General features: G+C 33.1%; 1 protein-coding gene across 1 annotated transcript in view; it reads right to left on the bottom strand.

Moving 5' to 3' along the window:
* The window catches only part of HCN1 (hyperpolarization activated cyclic nucleotide gated potassium channel 1), a 350,252-nt gene that overhangs the window by 121,361 nt on the left and 205,066 nt on the right, over window positions 1-23,825 (bottom strand). Inside the window, exon 10 of the mRNA XM_004678468.2 lies at window positions 10,710-10,871. Coding sequence (XP_004678525.1) covers window positions 10,710-10,871 — 162 coding nt within the window. The remainder of the gene's footprint in view (window positions 1-10,709; window positions 10,872-23,825) is intronic.

Raw genomic sequence — 23,825 nt, 5'->3', positions numbered from 1 at the left:
TTCTGGTTAAATTCTCTTGGCTGCTTGCTCTGCCCATCTACTTGGAGATTTTATTACACACATCCCAGAGCTCTGGACTCTGTGGCTCTTCTGCCCAAACCAATTGCTTATTATCCACCAATTTACACATTTGCTCACACTCTTGCCCCTCCTGGGTCCTGTAGGCTTTCCCGTGGAATAGAAATAAAGAGTTCCCTTCTCTGTATTCCTCCCTGGTAGGCGCATTCACAACACATGGAGTTGGGTCTCAGTTAACTTCCCAATTTACAGAATATAAGATTCTTCTCCTAAACCTCCACTCTGAATTCCCTAAAGAACTGTGATTTCATGAATGAAAGGTTCTTAGAGAGAGGTGTGTTAACTTATGAGAGATCTACTCTTATAGCTAAATAAGGAGATGAGCACTTTTAGGGAAGTTGTAAGCTTCCTATTTCTAATTTTGGCCTCAGTGAAATGAAAAACAGATGCATCACATTCTCATTACCGATGGCATTATTTTGAATGGAGTCAACTGTGGAATATGCAAACTACTACCTTTCTCCCTGGTAGTTAAAATATAAATTAATCAGCAAATTGGTTCTGTGATTACACTCCAATGAACTAGTAAATGATTAACTTAAGCTAGAAAATATTCTTGCTATGATTTTAAATATTTTGCTTATTATTAAATATAAACATTTACAAGACAAGATGTTAATGGTTGTGGAAGGAGAATCACATACTTCTACATTTCTCCATCAAGGAGTTCATCAGAGTGATTCATCAGAAGGAGTGATATAAATTTATTAACTAAATTCTGCTCCACAATAAAGCAAAAAGAAAAAAAAGGGGGGGCATGGAAAAAAAAGAGTTTGTATAAAAGATTAAATGTAAAAATAAAGAAATTTGCTCAATTTAGCATACATGCCATTCTCTCTGCTACACTCTAGATTTTTACAGAATGTGGGTATGCTTGAATGCTTTCTTAATGCTTAACTGATCTATTAAATAATCAGTAAGTTTTTTTGAGGAAGATATGGTTATTGGAAAACAGTTAATTATTGATGTGTCATCATGCCCTTAAGTTATCTCATATACAAGTAAATTTATGAATGGATTTAAATTAATTTAAAAAGCATTTCATGAATAAAAGATGATAACCAATAAGCATTGATCTAGCTTCTTAAAAAATTACATTATCTTTCTTGAGGTAATATTTGAAAGTATAAGTTTACACTCCTCAGATATATGTTTTGAAACCATAACAATCCCCAGAGTACCACTAATCCAGTGGTCCACAGCCTTCCCATTTACTCCTCAATCTTTCCACATCCTCTTAATGATATTAACTTTGCAATTCTGTTTTGGTACATTTTTTGCCTGTTCCTTTGTTATATATTTTTTATCATTATTTATTTATTTATTTTTACTTTCACATATAAGTGAAACTACCTGGTATTTATTTTTCTCTTACTGATTTGTTTTCACTGAGCAGGCTCCCTTTCAAACCAAACTATGCTGTTGCAAATAGCAAAGTTTTTTCTTCTTCCAGTGTGCATTAACCTTTCAGGAAGATAATTAAGATTCTTATGGATGGAAAAATTGCCCACAAAATTAAAATATCTTAGAATTTGGTATCCAAAATCAAGCTAAATAGTTTTTTTACAATTAAGGATAAAAATGATTTGCCAATCTTTGCTAGTATTTTCTATTTAGTTAACAAGTATAGTATCTCAACTACTGACATATATTGAAATTACAGTCACCAAAGTCCTCTATATTATTTTCACATTCTATGCTGAGCCAAGCCTAATTCTTGTACTTGTCTTTTATTTTCTCCTCATGCTATAAGGCTGATATTCTATCACAGAATAATTTATTCTGTTAGACTCAATTGAACCTCCTGTATAACAATATCTTTTGAAGATGAATCTATAACCCAACATATTTGGGCCTTTTTATTACTTGCTTTCTGTTAGTTGTATCTGTGGTAGCTTCAACTAGGGAATTTTCAATATTTTCAAAGATTTCAGATCATATTAATATTTTAAAAACATCATGTTCCATGATGTATACTATCTCTGTTGATATCATTCTATTTGTCTATATTTGGGTGCGGGAGCAGAAATACTCAACCAACTATTAACCCACTCAATTTTATTGTCTATTAGTGTAAACATTTCATTAAAACATATCATGGGGCCCTCCCTGGTGGCACAGCAGGTTAAAGTGCAGCACTGTGAAGCTCTCTGCAGCCAGTGCAGCATGAGTCAAGTCCCGAACAAGGAGGTAACCCACATGGCATGGTTAGACCTCTCCTCAGCAGTGTATCTCAGTCAATCTGCCTGTTCTGCTCCCTGTTCTGTCACTGGTGAATCTCTACATGGCTTGTACCCCAGTTCATGTATGCATAAATAAATACATCCCTATAAAAAAAAGAAAAAAAATGTCATGAAAAACTTTCCAAAATCCCTTGACAAGATGAATTTTCCAACATAGTGTTCATCATAAAAAGGCAATAGGGAGCTGGTATATATAAATCTAGCAAAGTTTTTAAATTCTTTTATATATTTACATATATATGTGTATCTCACATGAAGAAAAGAGGCTGATCTGTTATGACTTACATTCATTAAAGCATTACTTGTTCTGTGAAAACACCAAATTTTCTCAGTGCTCACAAATAATTTCTTTAATAATTTAGTGCAAAGTCTTGTTTGGACTTAACAACAAACATGTCAAGTTGTAATTTGCAGTATCTGTCTTCATTTTCTCTTTGTAAGTTCATACATTATTTACATAAACCCATATACAGCTAGTTCTTCCTCCTATTTTTATGGTTTGTGAAAGATTCTATGCAATTAGTCCATTTCTCCTCAAGAATATGACCATTTGAAGTTCAATTCATCAGAAGGGTCAGGGCCTCAAGTTCACTGGGAATACTAAAATATGACTTGGGGCTCAATTTCCCTATTGATTATTCCAGTTTACTTAGTTATCACCTTCAAAAGACAGTAGTAAACAAATTTAAAAGTATTATGCCCACATTCTGTCATTTTTCTCAATTCCCAGATATCTCGGAAAGGGTCTATCTACTTTCTAGTCTTTGTTTTAACTATTATTAAGTTTTTGGTTCTAAATGTTACTTATAGGTTCAGAACTGTTTTTTTAGTATTTGGTAGGTGATAGAAAATAAGAACAATATTTTTTACATTCTAAATCTGTTAGTTTCATTAGCCATTCTTCTGTGTTACAATTTTTTTTTCTTCCCATGCTTTTTAAAATTTCTAATTATATGTCTGGTTCTTCTTCAAGCAACCTCAAATTATTATTTTGATATGGGAAGGTTATTCATTAATATATAAACAAGAACAATCAAATTTACCACATGTATCTACAACTATTAGCAAAAAATTTGGTCTCAACTGAAAAATGTAACAGAACATTACATACATATAGAAGTACCTTTATCTAAAATCCATGGAGTAAATATAATTATCATTACCACATTAGAGATGAGGAAGTCCAGACACAAATATGTTAAGTCACTTAACCTAAGACCAGGGTATGAATGCAAGCAACACAGTTACAGAGCTTGACCATGCTTAAAAAGTTTATAAGATCATTTCATATATTTAGTTTAAGTATTTGTATGTTGCTTATAGTATCTTTATCTCTTAACAAATTTTTCAATTTTGGTTGAAATACACTCACAATGTCTGCTGTGCTTTAGATAATAACTTTATCTATTAGGCAAGACAAGAATTAACATTAAGTTTTATATTTTAAGAAAAATGAGGAGGGCTCTCCGTGGTGGTACAATGGATTAAAGTGCAGCACTTCAAAGCTGGCTGCAACCACTTCATCATGAGTTTGATTCCAGGCCAGGAAGATGACCCACACGGCATGTCAGACTTCTCCTGACTTGTCCTCTGCTCCTGTCTGCAGTGTACTTCATCAATCTGCCCGTTCTGGTCCCCACTCTGTCTCTGTTGAACCCTCTCACTGCCCCTGCACCTCTGGTCTGTACCCCCATTCTTTTATATATAATTAAATAAATCTTTACTAGAAAAAAATAACAATAATCCTTCCCCATGCTATTGTATGTCCACACATTACATTTAGCTTCTTTGATATTTTCTAGGTATTATTTTTATTTTCTCTAAAGCTGCTATTATTTTTCTCTGTATCTATTTTAATATTGTTAATATTTTCTTCACATCTCTTTATTTCCATCTTTTTTTTTTTAAAGATTTATTTATTTGTGCATACAGAACTGGGGTACAGGCCAGAGGCTCAGGGGCGGCGAGAGGATTCACCAGAGTGGGGAACAGAACAGGCAGATCTACGCAGTACACTGCTGAGGGGAGCAGCGGGCGGGTCAGGAGAGGTCTGCCACGCCATGTGGTCACCTCCGGGGCAGGCGGGAATCGAACTCATGCGAAAGCGGCTTTAGATTCTCAGTGCTGTGCTTTAACCCGCTGCGCCACCAGGGAGGGCCCTATTTCCATCTTTTTTAAGATTCTAAATGTCCAGTATTGTGGGCAAGAATCAGATCATTGTCTCCTAAAATCAATTTCTTTCAAAAAGTCATATTTCATTCATGAACTCTAGTTCACCAAATTTTATGATTTATCTTAAAATTTGTATCATTCTTCCCATTTCTACAAAAGGAATTTTAAAAATCGAAGACTACAGGTTTTAAATTGGTTATATTCAAATTACCTCCTTAAAAGAGGTTTTGGCAAGCTATGTAGGATGAAAACTATGAAAGAAAGGAATTTTATCTTATCAAATTACCTGGAACTTAATATATCAGTCAATGATTCCCTTATTCATACATTAATGAGAAATATGGGAAAGCAAAAACAAAGAGATTACAGTTTTAGATCAAGTCGCTCGCATTTTGCTTAACCTGTGACAAAGATCTTAAATGTTTCCTTTTTAATTTATGATACATTTATAATACTGATATAAATGTGCCTTTAAAAGGTAAAGAAGCATTGTAGAATGTGGCATTAATTAATCCATTCTTTAGCATCACTTAATATAAACAATTTGCTGAGCCTGGTTGTGAATGAGTATCACAAAAGTGCTAGGTACATAAAGAACCATAGTGATAATACTAGAGTGTATATACAAAGTAATAGATACCTTGGAGAAGTTGTGAATGTTACAGGGAATATAGCAATAAGATGTTATTAGAAAAGTGCTAGAAATAATATTATATTGCTTTCTAACTAAATGAAAAATAAAAGATCTTAACAATATAGCCCAGAAAAAAATCAACAACATAAAACTATTAATTTCTAAAAGAACCGGTGGTATAATTAAGGGCATACATTCTTCTTTCCTTTGAAGAAACAGAACTAGCTTCAAAGATATTAGGTGACAATGGTGAATGGTTTCAAGGGTGGAAACACAGCCTGAGGAGAAAAAGGCAATCTGCCTTTATTGTATTAGCTATTTGGCTTCTATCTCCTGCTTCTATCTCTTCTCATTTTTCTGTAAAATAATATGGGCATCTTTCTTTTGTTTCTTTCTCTAATTTTTGGTATTTTATTTCTTGTAGAGCACTGAACCACACAACACATTAGGATAGAAATTAAGTGACAGAGAAATGCAATAGAAGAAATTAGAACAAACCGTTCTTTAAAATTTTCCTGTATAAACAGCATCACATGTGTCACAAAGGTTCCATGTTTGTAGAGTTCATTGGGGGGGGGGAACTATGTGCTTAAATCTCTTTTTTCCTAAAGAGCTATTTTTTAAACTTCTAAATTACTCATAAAAATAAGAAATAATAGTGATGACCAAAATAGAAACTTACACTTAGGATAATGATTTCTATAAATGTTACAGGTTAACAACAAAAAAAAAATAATAATTTACTTTGGGTAATATTACTGCCTATAAAGCTAGGCCATTTCCTCCCTTTTTCTGAGGACTTGAAAATTTAGAACATAATTACAAAAATGCTAAGCAAGGATAATCATTTTGTGGAACATTAATGCTTAGTTCTAATTAGGACTAATTGCTGTGGAGAAAGCAGTGGGTACCACCTGAAATAGTTTTTTCCCAATCAGCTAATAATTTTATATTGCTAAATAAATTTTAGTAAATCAATCAACTTATAAATCCACTAAAGAAAACAAAAAAGTTTATGACAAATTGAGATGGTAAGACCAAATTATATCTTCAATTTAATATAACTCAAAGTAAAGGTTTTTCCACTAAAAATCCTTCCTAAACTTGCAAGAATCAGAATTTTAAATCAGCACATTGATCACAATGGCAAAGATACTCTATATAAATCTATTTAGCTAGCTGTATATATAATTTTTGCATGTTCATATATATAGTTTGGTGGGTATTTCATTTACACATCATAACTAAAATTTATTTCTATGTATTTTGATAGTTATGATATATACTGGAAAATATTTATTGAATATATATTTATTATTATGTTTTTTATGAATTTTAAGATATGATGATGAAATTTTGAATACTTCTGAATAATCCTTAAGATTTTATGTAATACATTATTCTAGTCATTGTATGCTTAAAAGTTAAGGGCTGGCCCTCCCTAGTGGCGATATGGGTTAGGACTCAGCACTGCAAGCTAGCAGCAACCTGCTCAGTGAGAGTTCAATACCCGGCCCCCTCCCCACCCCAACGTGATCCACAGGGTGAGGCAGACCTCTCTGTCTTGCCAGCTGGTCCCCTCAGCAGTGTACTTTGTCAGTAGCACTGTTCTGCTCCCCACTCTGTCTTTGGTGAAGTCTCTCAATGTGCCCTGCACTTCTGGCCTGTACCCCAGTTCTGTATGAATAAATGAATATTAAAAAAAAAAAAAGTCGGGCCCTACTGGGTGGTGCAACAGGTCAAAGCATAGCACTAAGAAGCTAAAGCCACTTCAGCCTGAGTTCCATCCCCACCCCAGAGGTGATCTAGGTGGCACAGCAGACCTCTTCTGACCTACCAGGTGTTCCCCTTGACCCACCAGCTGCTCCCCTCAGCAGTGTACTTAGTCAGTAGGCCTGTTCTGCTCCACACTCTGTCCCTGGTGAATCCTCTCACAGCCCCTGCACCTCTGGCCTGTACCCCAGTTCTGTATACATAAATAAATAAATCTTTAAAAAAAAAAGGTAAGGGCTAATCAGCACAAGGAAAATATGTCTGTGAATTATGGAATTATGGTTTGGTCTTGATATCACTAAATCAACATTTTATTCAGAGCCTATATGTGTGTGTGTGTGTGTGTGTGTGTGTGAATATATATATATATTTCACATTAAAGTTCTTTTGAAATACACATTTTATTTGAGCCAAAATATTGGCTTAGAATTTTTTTTTTTTCTATATGCTTGTTCCCATAAAAGAACACATGTCTGAAAAGGAAGAACAGTCTGTGAATTATTTGATTATTATGATGAGGTCGTGTTTCTATACAGCAGAGACCAGTCACCAGGCTGGTTTCTTGTTAGGCAGAGACAGGAAGGCAAAGGAGAAGCACTACTCTCAGCAGGCTGCTGACCTACTTTGTTATTATAACACTGACTAAGACGCTATGAATGCATTTTTTCCCCCAGTGAAGCTACATACTGACTTGTCAGCAAATTAGTTACCTTTTGTTAGGGCTCTTAAAAATTCTTTAAGGCAGTATATCTAGAAAAAAATAAATTGTCATAATATAACTTCTAGTTTAGAGATTTTCATATTTAAAATATATTACTAGATCTCAAGAAAGAAATAGTTTACTTAAGAGACCTAGTTATATTTCTTAGTTATATTATTTCAATAAATCATTGCCTAAGCAGTTAGTTAAACTTTGTAAAACAAAAAAATGAACTTATTTGAATTTAGTTTTAATACATTTGCTAGACTATGAATAAATAATAATAGTCATCCTAGTTTTAAATGTTCTATTTGTACTTGGGTTATTCCTGTTTTGTTATAAATCATGTGCTGAAGGGAGATATCAATATATAACACTTTCTTTTCCAGTTTCCCAGCACACATTTATTGTGATTGTTAGTTTTTGAAATAGATCTCTTTGAATTGTCTCAATACCCTTATTGAAGTTCCTGATTGAAAATCAACAGAGAGTGATTGAAATGTCTTATTTTCTCTTTCCACAGTTTTAGTTTATACTCATAAGGGATTTTATCTCAATCCATAAGAACCTGACACTAGTACATAATTATATGAATTAGAAAACCAGTACTGTCAGTGTGGCTAAATTAAGAAATACTAAAAGACTTGTAAGAATGACTGCAAGTGAAGTGCACAATACTTGGGTGGTGAAAAGAGGTCAACATTTCCCTAATACCAGCCCAATAATCAGGCATTTGGGTAGTGTATATATTTCAGAAGACAGGACTCAAATTCATATTAATGACTTTCCCACATAATTTTCTATACCACTGAATTGTTTCAGGGTACATCTTGTTAATCACAGAGTAACTTCCAGCAAATATAGAAAAGTGGTATAAATGGCAGGTAGTAGAGTACAAGCATTATCAGGGTAGGGACATTGCCTCATTTAATTCTGTATGTTCAGAGTCTAAAAGGATTGATGCCTGACATAAATTAGATACTCAATAAGATTATCAAGATGGAAAAATAAATAATCTTTACTGATTTCCTAACTGAAGTACAGCGGAGTTAAGTGATTGCCTACTATCACAGAGGTTTTAGTGTTAGAGGCAATCCTAGGAAGTATGTCTCCAAGCTACATAGAGTTAGGATAAAAATAGTATCATCAAGATCAAATAAAATGAGTAAGCCTACCTGTTGATATAAAAATTGTCTTTTGAATAGCTGCTCTCCTTCTTATCACTAATATTCACAATATAAAAGAATTATAATTGGTCTGAATATTATAAAAAAGGTCCCTAGATTTGAGCATAGGCTTAACTGTTTCCTACCCTCTACCTTAGAATTAATTAAGCATAGACATTATGTCAACAAATGTTAAAGAAAACAAAAGTCAATTTATAATTAGACCCACATCCAAATAGAAAAAAAAGATCTATTAAGAAAATTACAAATTCTTAAAATTTGTAAATAAAATTGAAAATGTATGACATCAGATGTAATATAAATTTGTGTTAGAGTAAATAAAAACACACACTCTGACTAAATACCATTGCTACTATTCTGAAAGATACCCATGAAAAATTAATTCATAATTATTTGCAACTTTAATATTATTTCATACCAATGATGAACTATATTTTGACAGCAGAAGTGGTGTTTTCATGTTATATTCTCAGTCAGTTCAATTAGAGACCTGTTGCTTTTCCCTGCTCCTCCACACATTTTATGTCTTGCTCATTCAGTGATAAAAGTGACATATTTCATTTTTGAAAAGTTACCTAATATAGCTTATGTTTTACATTTTTAGATATAGAAGTTCCTACATAGAGCATTTCTCAAACTTTGGATGGGAAAAAACCATGTCAAACACTGTTCTAGACCTGGAAATAGGGCTCCGAACAAAGACCAATTCTTTGACTTGGTAGAATTTATATTTTCAAGTGCAGAGCACAGAAAAATATGAATAACAATTATATGTCTGTTGCTAAATTATTTTTTTATTATAATAGTTTATTTTTACAACGTTTTGTGCCTTTTCCATCTCAGTTGTAATCCCTGAGGACTTCCCACCACCAGATCATCTCTGTGCCATCACCACAGTCCCATGCACTAGCCCTCCCCATTTTTGAACCCATTCCCAACTCCACTCCCATAAAATGTCTCTGGTATATAGTTGTTCATTATTATTTCTCCCCCTGGTCCTTTATGTCCCTGCTATGTGTGAAACCATCTGGTATTTTTCTTTTTCTCTCTGGCTTATTTGACTAAACATGATCTCTTTTTTGCTCCATCCATATTGCTACAAAAGGCCTGAGATTGCCTTTTTGATTGCTGAGTAATATTTCATTGTGTATATGTACCAAAATTCTTTTACAGTAAAATAGAAAGAATTGGAGGATATATTAAGAAAGGAAGTCAGGGAAGGTTGCAAGAAGAAAATGTGAGAACTAAGACAAAAGAGGTAAATAATTGTAAATGAATGTCAAAACTATTCATTTTTGTTTTGACTCTTGATTATTACACTGCAGAAATCAAAACATTTGTTTTAAAAATGGAATTTGAACACAAATATACTTGGCTATGCAAAGTATACTTGTATTTCATAGAATTTTTCAAATATTTACATATCTTTCAGGGTACAGTTTATGAATTTTCTTTGTTTTCTCTGGAAAGACGCATTGTATGAAAGAACTATATTATAAATATTACATTTGAGTTTACATTGATGTACGTGCATCTGTATCTAGAAATAATGCCTTGACAATAATGAATGCTAAAGCCCAAGTTGAAAGGAGCTAATATAAACAGTAACTATTCTTTGAAAGAATAATGTACTATAACTATATGTTTGTACATGCACGCTTGAAACAAAATGACTCAATAAACACTAAGTAAGATATCAAAAAAAAAATAGATGGTGTAATATAAACTTTTCCAGAGATGTTACATGTAAATGAAATATAGTTGTAAAAAAGAAGCATAACATCTGATTTTCTAACCCTGGAAGCAAAATTAAAGTTTCTGTAAACATTTATGGAGTATATATTAGAACATCTTAACATAAACACTTAGAAGTTTTTGGAAAAACACTGAAACCAGAGTGTAAAGTAATACCAAGTACTTACAACCATTTCATTTAGAGACACCCAGCAATCCGGTGGGAAATCCTGTAAGAGTGGCACTAAGAACTGAAGACAGCCATCCCAGTGACACAGGAGCAGCATCATGCCGATGAGGTTAAATATCCTCACCACTGCACTAGCGAGATCATAAGTCATGTGGAAAATCTGTTGGCCAAAAGATGAAATCAATTTTTAGAATAATTCTTGAAGTCTAAGAATACTACCTATGCTGGCATGTTATCACATTAGGTAGTCTAAGTATTGACTTAATAAAAATATGGGAAGAACTTTCACATAAAGAATTGAAGATTATATATCATTTCATCTTACAATGAGGAGGACGCTCTGCTGTATGACTGTTATAATCAGGTTTTATAACAAGGGGTGAGATACATGAATACATCACTGGGCCACCTTTTCATGTACTACATTTCTGGACATTTTAGCAAAGCTGCTTTAGAACAAGGTAATAAATTTGACAAATAAGAGGTATATTCTTTTCTGCTTCTCCTCTCTTGCTATTAGATTTGTTTAAAGACCAAACAATAACCCAAGGATTGAATCCATGAACAGGAGTGTAATAACAACACAGAAAATTGAGAACTAATTGCAGTTAACTTTGTAGCTAAATAAGTGGAGGTATTTTCAAATTGTGTATATTGAAAATTAAAAAGTGACCTTTGAGAAAAAAGTTCTCTGAATCTGATTAGAAAATAATTGCATCATTATTTTTAAAAATTAAAATGGTTTTGTCTAACTATCTTTCTTACATATTTTTTCACAGAATCCAATATGATGGGTGACATTATTTTATAAGACCAAAATTATGACAAATCAATATCCTCCAGTGGAGTTTCAAGTAGAAACTTACATATAGCTTCATATCTATAATGTCTTAGCTATCTCATTATTGTAAGAAATGAGAGCCTCAATCCTTTCTTCAGTAGATCATGTATTATTTTCTTCTGTACTGTTTATATAGTTTATGATTATATTACCCTACTCTACAGTAACAAAACCCACTAGGGAGCAGATCTATATTCTACAATGAGGAAGTAATTTTTTAACTGTTAAAGAATTACTGGGTTAATAAATAAAATTAATAAGTATGCATACATGTAAAGTCATTATATCCTAATATATTTGGAATCACATTTCTATAATTCATCAAAAGTAAAATTAACTTTTCAAGTAATGGAATATTCTATATTAAGAAATTGAAAAATAGAGAAATAGAGAACACACACAAATTTTCTATTTTGACTTAGATATTATATATTTGTTAGGATATTTATATAATTCATAAGAGACATACTAAAGTACGCTGAGGTAAAAATGACATGCAGTTGGAAGCTTGCTTTTGTAAAATTACTATCTGTCTTTAAATGTTTTACATTTTGATAAGCTTCTATTAGGCATTAATTGTTTCTTACTTTTTGATATAGTATCTTAATATGTCATCTTACCTTTTTTTTTTTTTAAGATTTTATTTATTTATGTATCCAGAACTGGGGGGGTACAGACCAGAGGTGCAGGGGTGGTGAGAGGGTTCACCAGAGTGGGGAGCAGAACATGCAGACCAATGAAGTACACTGCTGAGGGGAGTAGCAGGTGGGTCAGGAGAGGTCTGCTGCACCATGTGGGTCACCTCCGGGTCTGGGGATTGAACTCATGCTGAAGTGGGTTTAGCTTCTTGGTGCTGTGCTTTAACCCACTAAGCCACCAGGGAGGGCCCTTACTTTTTAACATAGTAAGTACCATGAGGAAAAACTCCTTTGAGGAGATATACACCTTGTTCTGCATTACTTTTTATGTTTTAATTTTGCTTATTTAATTCACTTTAATTGAGGTAATGTTGGTAAGCAGCACTGTATATATTCAGGAATATGAATTCATACTATAAAAACATTATACCACACCACACCCTCTGCAACAGTCCACTGAATTCCCTGTATTCTTTGCTCTTAACTCTACCTCTCTCCCCATGAATTACCTCTAACTATAAGACTTGCATCCTAGAATTTAGGTATAAAGTACCATGATTTTGATATTCAGACAGCTACACACACACTGATTTATTTTAAAGTATTAAGAATTTTATTTTCCCCTAGATTATTTGTTAGTTAGGCTTCAATTTAAAAAACCCACAAAAAAGTCCTTTTGACGTTATTCCTTTGGCTATTTCTCAGTCATTGAATTGCTAAATAGAACTAGCACACACATTTTTATCAATAACCGCTTATAAAAATAATACAGTAAAACATAGTCTCAAAGATTTCCACTTAAAGTGGAAAAAGAAAAGCAACGTAGGTATAGAAACCATTTGTTTAGTAATAGAGTTCTATATTTATATTGAGTATTCTCACAAAATGGTTCAATATGTCCTTTGGATATTACTTTGTTTCCTTTGGGAAACAAAGTAAGCTGCAGAATATAAACTTCTAGGTGAAATAAGAAACACATCACCTTTAATTGTTTAAAGTAAAAAATTACTACTTTAAATTCTCTGCCAAACTGTCAATTATAACACATAGACAGCAAATCATCATTTGGTTAGCATACTTTATAGAGTGAGCTGTGGCATGTCACAGAGAAAAGGGCTCATTCTCAGTAGAGCTAGTTTTATGGATTTTCTATTTTCATTTTTGGAATTAGATATTTTCTGTGGAATTTTAGGAGGTTGTTTACTAAATAAAGATGGCACAGGCTAATAGCTATCCAACAATACCTTTAAGAAAATCCTATTATTGCTGAAATGTTTTCCAGAGAAACATAAACACTACTCTCATTAAGGGAGTTATAGCTCTTTCATAGCACATTAGAAACATAGTCTTTTGGATTGTTGCTGGTTTTGTTTCCATTTGATTACTAACTTGAGGGAGTATATGTGCTCCTGTTTTCATTATAGTCTATTTACAGTAGCCAAGTCATGGAAATGACATAAATGCCTAACACTAAGTGAGTAGATTTAGAACATACAGTATCTATATCTATCTATCTATCTAGTGTACATATATAGATGGAATACTATTCAGCTATAACATAAAGAACTCTTACAGTTTAGAACTGCAGAATATTGTGCTAAGTGAAATAAGCCAGAGTGATGGTCTTATTGGATGGTCTTCCTCATCTGTATATCAAAGAAAGACAAAACAAAGGGACTTGCAAAGCTAAAGCAAAATGAAGCCTAAGTACATGTATAGGCTAGAGGCTAATAGAGGGGAAGGAAGGAGTATGGATAAATTAGGGGGCAGGAGGACAATGATATATGGCAAAGGAATATGGATGTTCTCGAGTGGGTATGGTTGTTGATGTACATCTAGAAGGTGTGAACCTGTCCCACTAACTCACATACAGTGCTGTAAATCAATGTCACCTCAATAAAAGATAATACAAATACAAAACCTATAAACTTTTTTACACTTGCAGAAGATATAGCCTGTAGACTTCAACACAATGAGCATGCCTCTTTAATAATCCATTCCCTGGTTATTATCTATATGGTATTCCTCAGAGATTTAACATATCTGCATACAGTGACAATACAGTTATAACTAGTTGACACATTAACTGCATCTACTAATAGCTCTAGATTGTATACACTTTGTGATAAAGAACAATTGTGAACAATCACCATTTAAGTTTTTGATATTTGCCTATTTCCGAACAATCTACAATGTCAATGATATAAAAAGAAAAATGTGTAACCTACATAACAGACAATAAGAGACAGTCGTGTCCCTGAAACAAGTGAGCTTGGTTGGTAGTGGAAAGAAAGTAATGAAAAGTAAACATGGTTAAGAGTGTTGATTCCAGAGCCTTTCTGGTGGTGCAGGGGTTAAAGTCTCAACACTCTCAAGCTATCAAGAGCCACTAGTGTTCCATCCCTAGCCAGGGAGCTGACCCACAGGAGAAGAAGACCTTTCCTGTCTTGCCTGATGCTCCCCTTGGCAGTGTATTTCTGTAGGTCTGTCCGTTTTGCGCTTCACTTTATTTTTGGCGCATCCAATTATCCCCTCCCCCCTTACCTCTGCCTACATCCCAGTTCTTGCATGCATAAATAAATAAAAATGAATCTTTAAAGGAGTGTTGGTTCCAGAGATAGACTATCTGGCTGCAAATTTCTGGCTTCACTACTTGGAGACCATTTGCTTAACATTTTGGTTTGGTATAATCTTTTTATATGATGATTTTGTGTATATGATTAAGTCATATGGTTGTTTTAGGAATAAGTTCGTAATTACATGAAAAGTGCTTATAAAGCTGACTGGTACATATTATGTCCTCAACAAAGATCAAGTGGTATTTTTACTATCATTAATGAACAGTTCAAAATCTCAATAGAGCGCTGTTATTTTCTACTTTTGTCATCAAGAGTATCTACATAAAAAATATTCAATGGATATTTTATTATTTGTAGTACAATAAGATTTTTTTTTAAATTTTAGTCATATATTTGTGTAGAATATTAAATTGCTAGATGTGTATAAATATGTATATCTTAAAATCATTGGACAATTATTATTCTTAGAGATAAATGACAAAGTTCAGATGAAATAAACAGAAACTAAATAAAAAGTTTTTGCCAAGCAATTTCTTAAAAAAAATTAGCTACTGGGGAAAGACATAACTTGAAATAAGAAGAGTAAAGTGCTAGTTTCAACTCTGCATTAATGAGTTTCTAAAAATTTGCCTTGGCTTTTTAACTAAAAGGAAATGGAAGAAATGACCTCTGAAGCACATTCAATGTGTAAAATTCCACAATGCCACCCTTTAAGCTAAAAATGAAAGAATAATTTTAGAAAGTGAAAACGGAAGCTGACCTCATATGCGTACACACACACACACACACATACACACAGAATTTGGAAAATAAACCTGAGGAATATAGTATTTTGGATAGGCCATCTCTTCAAATCTTTGCTGATGAATAACATAAATAAGGTAAAATAAAGTATGTTAGTAACCATTCTATTATAACAAAATGCACATGTGGTTCCCAACATACCCAGCCTCTTTGTTCATCATTTAGTTTAGAAAATTCATGTCTAAGCCAGCACACTCCACCATAACCCAGAAATCAATAGAAAAGTCAAGGAAAAAAAAAATACCTGGCTTCTAAAAACTATTAAAATAAAAGCAATACTTCATAAATTTTAGTAGGGCCTTAAGAGTTAGGTCATACATTGGCATCCCATGATGCCACTCTGGCCAGATGAGCAAGTCAAGCTAGAGACATTAATTTATTTGAGTGGATTTGTGTCAGAAATGCTCTGGAAGAAAAAGCGGTGCTGGTTCATTACCTTGGCAAATGTCTTAAAAAAGAAATCACTAAGCACAGGATTTTGGGTTTAAAGCCAATAAAATAGAACTAAAAGCAGTACCAAATAAAACACATATTCTGCCTTTTGGTGAACCCTATTAAGAAAAAAAATAATAATGATACTGAGCCCCCAAAAGAAACATAACACTAAAAAATAAATTAGTTGGCAAAGTTGCTAACAACCCAAGAAACAAATGAGTAAGATTTAATTGGTTAGAACATGGCATGATTTCAAATTTACTAGCTGGACACCTTCCAAACTAAAGATGCATTCTAATGCTTCATCAATTCAGATAACAGTGCATCTAGACATTTGCCAGACCACCTGAAGTGTTTAAAATATCTGACTCTCAAAATTGTCGTAAGACTTACATAAGCAGATACGTATGTAAAGACCTTTAAGAACAACAAACCTCTTACATTTTTTTTTTTTTACTCTCCAGAAAACAGTGAATAAATATTGGCTCTGTGAAGAACACAATATTAAATAAGGATTCTTCATTGTTCATGGAATTACCCTCACTGCACACTCACACAAAACTTTCTTCTCCAGGCACTGTTCATCTGTTTAAAGCAGGACTCATTTTTTCTCTAGGCCTCCTAGAGCTGTCATAATTGTCATTTCCTTGAATACATTTTATAGTAGACACAGTTAATCTCAACATACAACTTTATTTGAGGTGAGGATTTGGTTAGCAGAATAGAAATTTGTGTTAAGCTATTGCTTACTCTTTAATAACAATTTACATGGGTATAGAATCCTTTAATTCTGTTAGGAATTTTCCAACAGGTATTTGAAGACTTGCCTCCATTCTTTCCATGACCCAGTGAAGCTGCACATCAGAGGAGCTACCTAATGTGTGTGTGTGTGTGGGGGGTGTGTGTGTGGGGGGGAATGGAGGGTAATGAATAAATGTATTCATAAATAAACTTATAAAAATAAAACCAAATGTTCTGGCCAAGTCATAACTTATGCTAAAATTGACCAAAGAAAGATACCTTTCCTTATTATTGGTTTGAATTCTTCAGTGAAAAGGTGAGCAGTGTTGGGTGGAGATAGTGAAAACTGTCCATATTCTTCTTATTTCGGGGCATGGGATGGAGAGACAGGATGTGGGTAGTGTGACTCATGGAGTTGTCATATGTACCTTAAATTAAGCAACCTTTTTTGTCCAGCCTACTTGTCAACTAATTCTGCATTATGCCCTCTGACTCCAAATCCAAATGTCTCAGTGCTTTTACTGAGCAGATTATTTTGTAGCAAATTCCCAAATAGGATTTTTATTCTGTATCAGTCTTCATTCCATTTCCCTTGGTTCACAATCTTTTTATAATTCTAAAGATTTTCTTAACTCCATAATAACCCAGGAAGAGAAGAACTTCCTTTCATAGGGCACAGTTGACACCTCTATCAAAGAGTTTGCTATTTGGTTGTGATTATGCATATATGTGCTGTATCTTCACTAGATTGTGAGCCCCTAGAGGTCAAAGAATACATTTGCAATGCAAATACTAATACATATTTACAAAGTAGAAGATATTGGAAAAGAAAAAAAAAATAAGAAGGAAAGATGAAAAGGAGGGAGGTAGGGAGACCCCTGTTTGTGTAGGGGCAAGGTAATGGGAGGCAATAAGTGGCCTGTTTTAATAAACAGGAATCTGTGAGATTATATATTTTTCAAATATTCTTTGTGGTAACAGAATGTAGACAAATTTAAACAGAATATTTACTATGCACACATATTAAATAAACTTAAATACAACATTTGTTTATCATTTTAGACCTTTAGTTCCAGAGTATAACATCCCTGGCTGTCATACCCTGAAGATATCTATAACTATATTAAATTCTCCCACACCACATCCCTGTTGAATTACCTCAAAGAGTAACACAGTGAGTTAAGTAGTCTCTTGTCAGAGTAATGCTAGACTTGTTTGCTGCCTTGCCTTCTACATTTAATTAGTAGCTATAGTCTATAAAACACCTCAGTAAATGTTATTGAATTAAAGGCAATCATAAATGGGTTGTTTCTATCTTTCTATACCCTCACCCCCTTGCACCTAGCACTTTGTTTTAAAAACATGAGCCAATTTTCTGATTAAAAAATTTCAACAATGGTCCATTAACTTTGAGATGAAGGCCAAGATTCTAAGTGTAATATATACACTCTTCATGATCTGGCCACTTACTTCCAAAGCCTCATTTTCAACCCTTCTCCTTAGTTTCCACATTTATTTACTGTGGTCATTATTTGAAAATTTTCATGCTTCTTTCTTCCAACCATCTCCATTAAAATATTTCAAGGTTTTTGCTACCCAGATGAAAAGAACAGAATAGTGTGATCTACTACTTGTTAACATTAATTCAGATTCATACTTATAAAAAATAAATAGTACACAAAATTTGCAATTGAGGTGTCACTTACTGAAAAATAACTTGTATATTTTCAAAGATCTGAATGCTCCCAATAAGATATCTATTTTCCTGTCCATATCCATTGAAATTAACTGAACTTTTTTTTTTATGTTTTTGGTTTGAGTGCCAATAATATAATGGTGGTTTGCAAAACAAGTGCATAACTAGTGATTAATTAAACTTTGATTATGCATAATGAAAACAATTTTAATTACTTTATGAATATTGCTATATGTTTTATAATCATGAAATTATTATTAAATAGAGAACTCAGTTTCTATGTTCTGAATGCATTCCATGCTTGCAGGAGCTTTAAATTATTGCAAGATAGGCAATATTCTTTTTATGATGGTGCAGGCTAGTTTGAGATTTTGAGAAAAACTAAAAAAATATAATATTGATACCTTTGACATTACACCTGACAATATAAGCCCCACTGTTTTTTTTTTTTTTAAGATTTATTTATTTATTCGTGCAGAACTGGGGTATAGGCCAGAGATGCAGAGGGTGAGAGGATTCACCAGAGACAGAGTGGGGAACAGAACAGGCAGATTGACGAAGTACACTGCTGAGGGGAGCAGCAGGCGGGTCAGGAGAGGTCTGCCTCACCATGTGGATCTCCTCCAGGGCAGATGGGGATCGAACTCATGCAGAAGTGGCTTAAGCTTCTTTGTGCTGTGCTTTTAACCCGCTGTGCCACCAGGGAGGGCCTAAGCGCCACTCTTTTTTAAGGTGTTCCGGATCCATTACCAATTTGAGCTAACAGGCGAACCCTGTACCAGACACCTAGACTGAGCCAAAATCCACTGTAAAAAACTGGAAATTTGGACTTATTCCTATTGAGTTGGCACGAGTTAAGCTCAACAGAATTCAGTATTTCTGACAAGTTCTAAATGGAGAAGTCCAAAGGTTGCTATCATTATTATCTGGGCTTTCACCCAGCTCCTCAAACTCACAAATCATTGTCACTTTTTTTTTTTTTTTTTGCTAAATTCAGCATTGATTCTGGACTGTACATTATTTCATCCTTTTGGTTTATTTATGTTGCATGAGAACAGGGGGATATTTTTGTATTATGCTTAGTAGTTTGTTTACAATGAAAAACATGGATTTTATATAAGACTCAAAAGAAAGAAAAGTTCAGGTTCTTATGATCAAATTAGTCACAACAAAACAAAGGAATGAAGAATCCTCCCTACGCTTAGCTCCCTCCTTCATCTGAGGATACTGTAAGAATATGGTCAACTGCAAACCAGGTAGCAGGTCTGGTCCTCACTAGACATCAAATTGCCATGGAGTTTGATCATGGACTTTCAGATCTCCAGAATTGTGAGACATCTAGTATATGGTATACTGGGTACACAAGCACACGGTATTTTGTTCTAGCAACCTGAGCTGACTAACACAGGATTTAGTTAACTATATAGAACATTTAAAAAAAAAATCATAGCTCTTTAAATATTTCATTACCATCTGTCAATTAGAATTTACAAAGAAACTATCACTGAGTAGCAAGTGATAAAATCAGTATTAAGTGAAAGGCACATTTATGTGATATGCTTGCTTATAAGAATATAAATTCACCAGGAATTTCAATATATTTCAAAATATATTTCAAAATATATTTGACTTCTATGGCCAGAGATTGAGCAACATATTAAAGCATGGTGAGAAAATTCAAGTCTAAAATTTGGAATAACGCAATACCATTCTTTCTGTTCCATTCACATTCTACACCTACCTCAATTCATATTTTGTACTTTTCTCCCAATCCTATGGTTCTCAACTATCCATAATTCATATTCTCATCATTTTTAACCTGGACTATTAAACTGCCTTATAATTAATCAACATATTTATTGATGAAAGCTGAGAAAAATTAAGAACAAAGAAAATAGAAAATAACATTTATATTTAATTCTACCACTGACTTAACTATTGCTAATGTTTTGGTGTAGTTCTGCCTAGATATTTTAAGGTATTTAATTTATATACATTCTCTTTATATAATTTTATGTATTATTTTAAAAGGGAGAAATCACTACTTACATATTTATAAACAATCTTTCATTCAGTAGTACATAAAGGTTTTTTTTTCTGCATATAAGGATATTTTTATTATTAGTTTCCTTGCTTGTTCTTTGCATATTATGTCATTTCCAATTTCTATAATAGAATATTTACGTGTCTAGTTGATACTACATCTATATCTAAAATTGTGACCTCTTAGTTTATTATAAAAATAGATTAAAATTTATTCAACTAATGTGCTATGGCTGGTCATTTAGAAGATAGTTTCAAACACTGAGTGAAATCTTACAAAAGAGATCTGGCTGGACAGTTAGAAGACAGTTTCAAGCACTAACTGAAATCTTATAAAAAAGATCTACAAAATAAGAAATATAGCACACATGAATATAGCACACATGATTTTGAATTATGTGACCTTTTTTTTATCTTTTCAGTTTTATATCTAATTCTAGAATCAAAACATCTACCAAAATTAATAAAGTTGGCTTAATTCACAACATAATCACTTACAAATTTGTTTGAACCCATAAACAGAGGTACACATAAATATGAATGGATTTGTTATATGTATCATGGAAGAGATTTGAAGTTTACTTAGTCATCCATTTGTGCCTTCTTCGAAAATACTTTGCTCCACTTTGATGAATCATAAATGGTTAAGGTAAACGCAACTCTTTAGAACATCATTCTCATGTAAGATAAGAAGCCATTTTGCTGTATTAATCTAACAAAAGGGATGTTAAAACACAACTATCTCCTGGAAAAATTTTATATTGTCTAATCTTCTAGGAGTGAGGGGTCCACACCCTTGGGAGCCCTGGCTATTCCTAGCAGGAAAAGAGCTATCTCAACTGCAGCAAAAATGCATGTAACACTCAAGGTTAGTGCTTCATCTTCCACTCACAGTCACAAAAAACAAGCTCATGCTTGGCACTGGCAACCTACACATGTTTCACTGGATTGTGAGACTTGAATGAAACCGAACCTCCTGCTTGTCACAGTGATGGATATTCAATGAAAGGTAGCTCTTATTATTCATAATTAATACAGGCCTAGGCAGAATGCTGAATGAATAAGCAGCTATAAAAATCAAACAATTGGGGGCCCTCCCTGGTGGTGTAACCGGTTAGGACACAGCACTGCAAGCTGGCCACAAATGCTGCAGTACAATTTCGATCCCTGCCCAAGTGATCCACAGGGCCCGGCGGACCTCTCATGACCCTCCCATTGCTCCCCTCAAAAGTGTACTTCGTCCATCTGCCTGTTCTGCTTCCCACTCTGTCTCTGGTGAATCCTCTCATCACTGGTGCACCTCTGGCCTATACCCCAGTTCTGTATGCAGTAAATAAATCTTAAAAAACAATCGCCCAATTGCAACAGTCATCTGAAAGGGTGTCATAGACAACTTGTTCTTTTTTTAACAGGTAGCAAGAATGGATGCCAACGAGACTAAATGCTTTCACAATCATAAAAGTTCAAGAACTACTATTCTTGAGTCCTTGAATACTTTTTGCCATTTACTTTGATGAATTTCTCTGACTCTACAGCTGTCTTTTACTTTCAAAACATATAGAGCAGTGCATGTGTGCGCACCTTTGTTTTTCCCCCTCACATTTTCTATATATCTCTTTATCTTTAATGCTCCTGACTGTAATGAATAAATTTTGATTTATATTTATATTGTGTTGTAACAAATTAATCTAAAATTTGTCAATTAAATTTCACATAATTCCTTTATAATTAAATTTATGTCTTACAAAATTAACAGAATGAAGCATAATAACAAGTTCTTTCCCTAATTATAACTTAGTTTCAGAAAGAATTTATGCAAATTTTCAGGTATCAAAATCAGAATGCACAAATATCAATGACTAAAAATAATTCATCATAATTTATACGATTATGAAAATGTTATCCATTGAACTAAATAAAAAAAGTCAATTGACAGTGCAATTCTAGTGGGTAGCACATTTTCAATAGAAAGTTCATTCTACTTAAAACTAGGAAAGATTAAAAAAAAGTCTTCTGCTATAATTGTAATAACACTGTAGATTATAAACACCAGAAATTACTTCAAGGCCTGATTCCATTTAATGCTAAGTGGATCAACATTCCTCTACATAAAGATAATAAAATTTTGAATTTAAAAATATTTTCCTGACTCTTAGTAAGTTTTCTTTTAATTAATGCTATTTGGTTTGTAAACTTGTTCTTAACTCTATCACCATCAAAACTATGTTATAATAATAGAAACAGTTTGCGATGCATCCTTATATTCCATTTTGGAAATCATACATATCATATATAAAATATTTTGGAGATAATCTCTATCTAATCTCCAAATACATAATAGTCATTATATATTACGCATAATACATACATTTCTCTTAAGACAGGAGAAAGAGCTATAAATTAGAATGTTGAGTAAACGTAATTACATTTTTCAGCAAAACATGTTCTCTTTATTCTAGAATATGATATTTACATAAAGAATATCTACTGGAAAAACAAAGTAAAATTTTACTACATTTAATAACATAGCGTTTAATACTTCTTAATAGACTTCTTTATTAACAATGTGACAAGAGGGGCAAAGCTATAATATTCACAAATAGAGATGTAATTTTCAAATGACATATTTATGCATTGAGAATGGGCTCAAAATAAAAATAGTAAGTGTTCATAATGATTCATATTTTCATCACTTCTATTTTTTAAAGTACTTTAAGGCATCTCATTGTTTTATTATTTTTAAAGAAAGCTTTAAAGTGGTCCTGGTTGCCTTTAGATTTCTTGATCTTTATTTTACATTGTCTACAATTTCATCTATCTCCTTTACTAACATAGGTCTAGAAGTAGCCTTTACTTCCTCCAAACAAACCTCCTTTGTCCTTTCAGAACATACTGAAATCCTTCCTCATGTGTCTCCACAGCACCTTTGTGCTTTACTTTAGCATTCAGTACACTGAGACATAATCGTTTGTCTATTTGTCGGTCCCTTTATTAGACAGTATGCACTAGTCTATAGACACTAGGAATTCTCTTTCATCATATATCTAGTAATATACATACCATTTTAGCTTTGCATAAAGCTCAGTGACTACTTGAGTTAAAAAAAAAAGTTACAAGAATTTTAAATAAGTTTGCAGATAATAGATGTAGCTGATTTTGCTCCATACTCTAGTGAGGTTATTTAGGATTTTTACCATCCTATATCATATTCAAGTGAGCCATTATAAATAACCAGGGCATACAATAGTGAAGGCAAAGATAAATAGATGGGACTACATCAAGTTAAAGAGCTTTTGTACAGCAAAAGAGACATTACTAAAAACAAACAGAAAGATCA

Source organism: Condylura cristata, unplaced genomic scaffold, assembly GCF_000260355.1.
Source record: "Condylura cristata isolate star-nosed mole 26May11 unplaced genomic scaffold, ConCri1.0 scaffold00007, whole genome shotgun sequence".
NCBI lineage: Eukaryota > Metazoa > Chordata > Mammalia > Eulipotyphla > Talpidae > Condylura > Condylura cristata.
The sequence above is the reverse complement of the archived record's forward strand: the minus strand, read 5'-3'. Positions and strand labels throughout refer to the sequence as shown.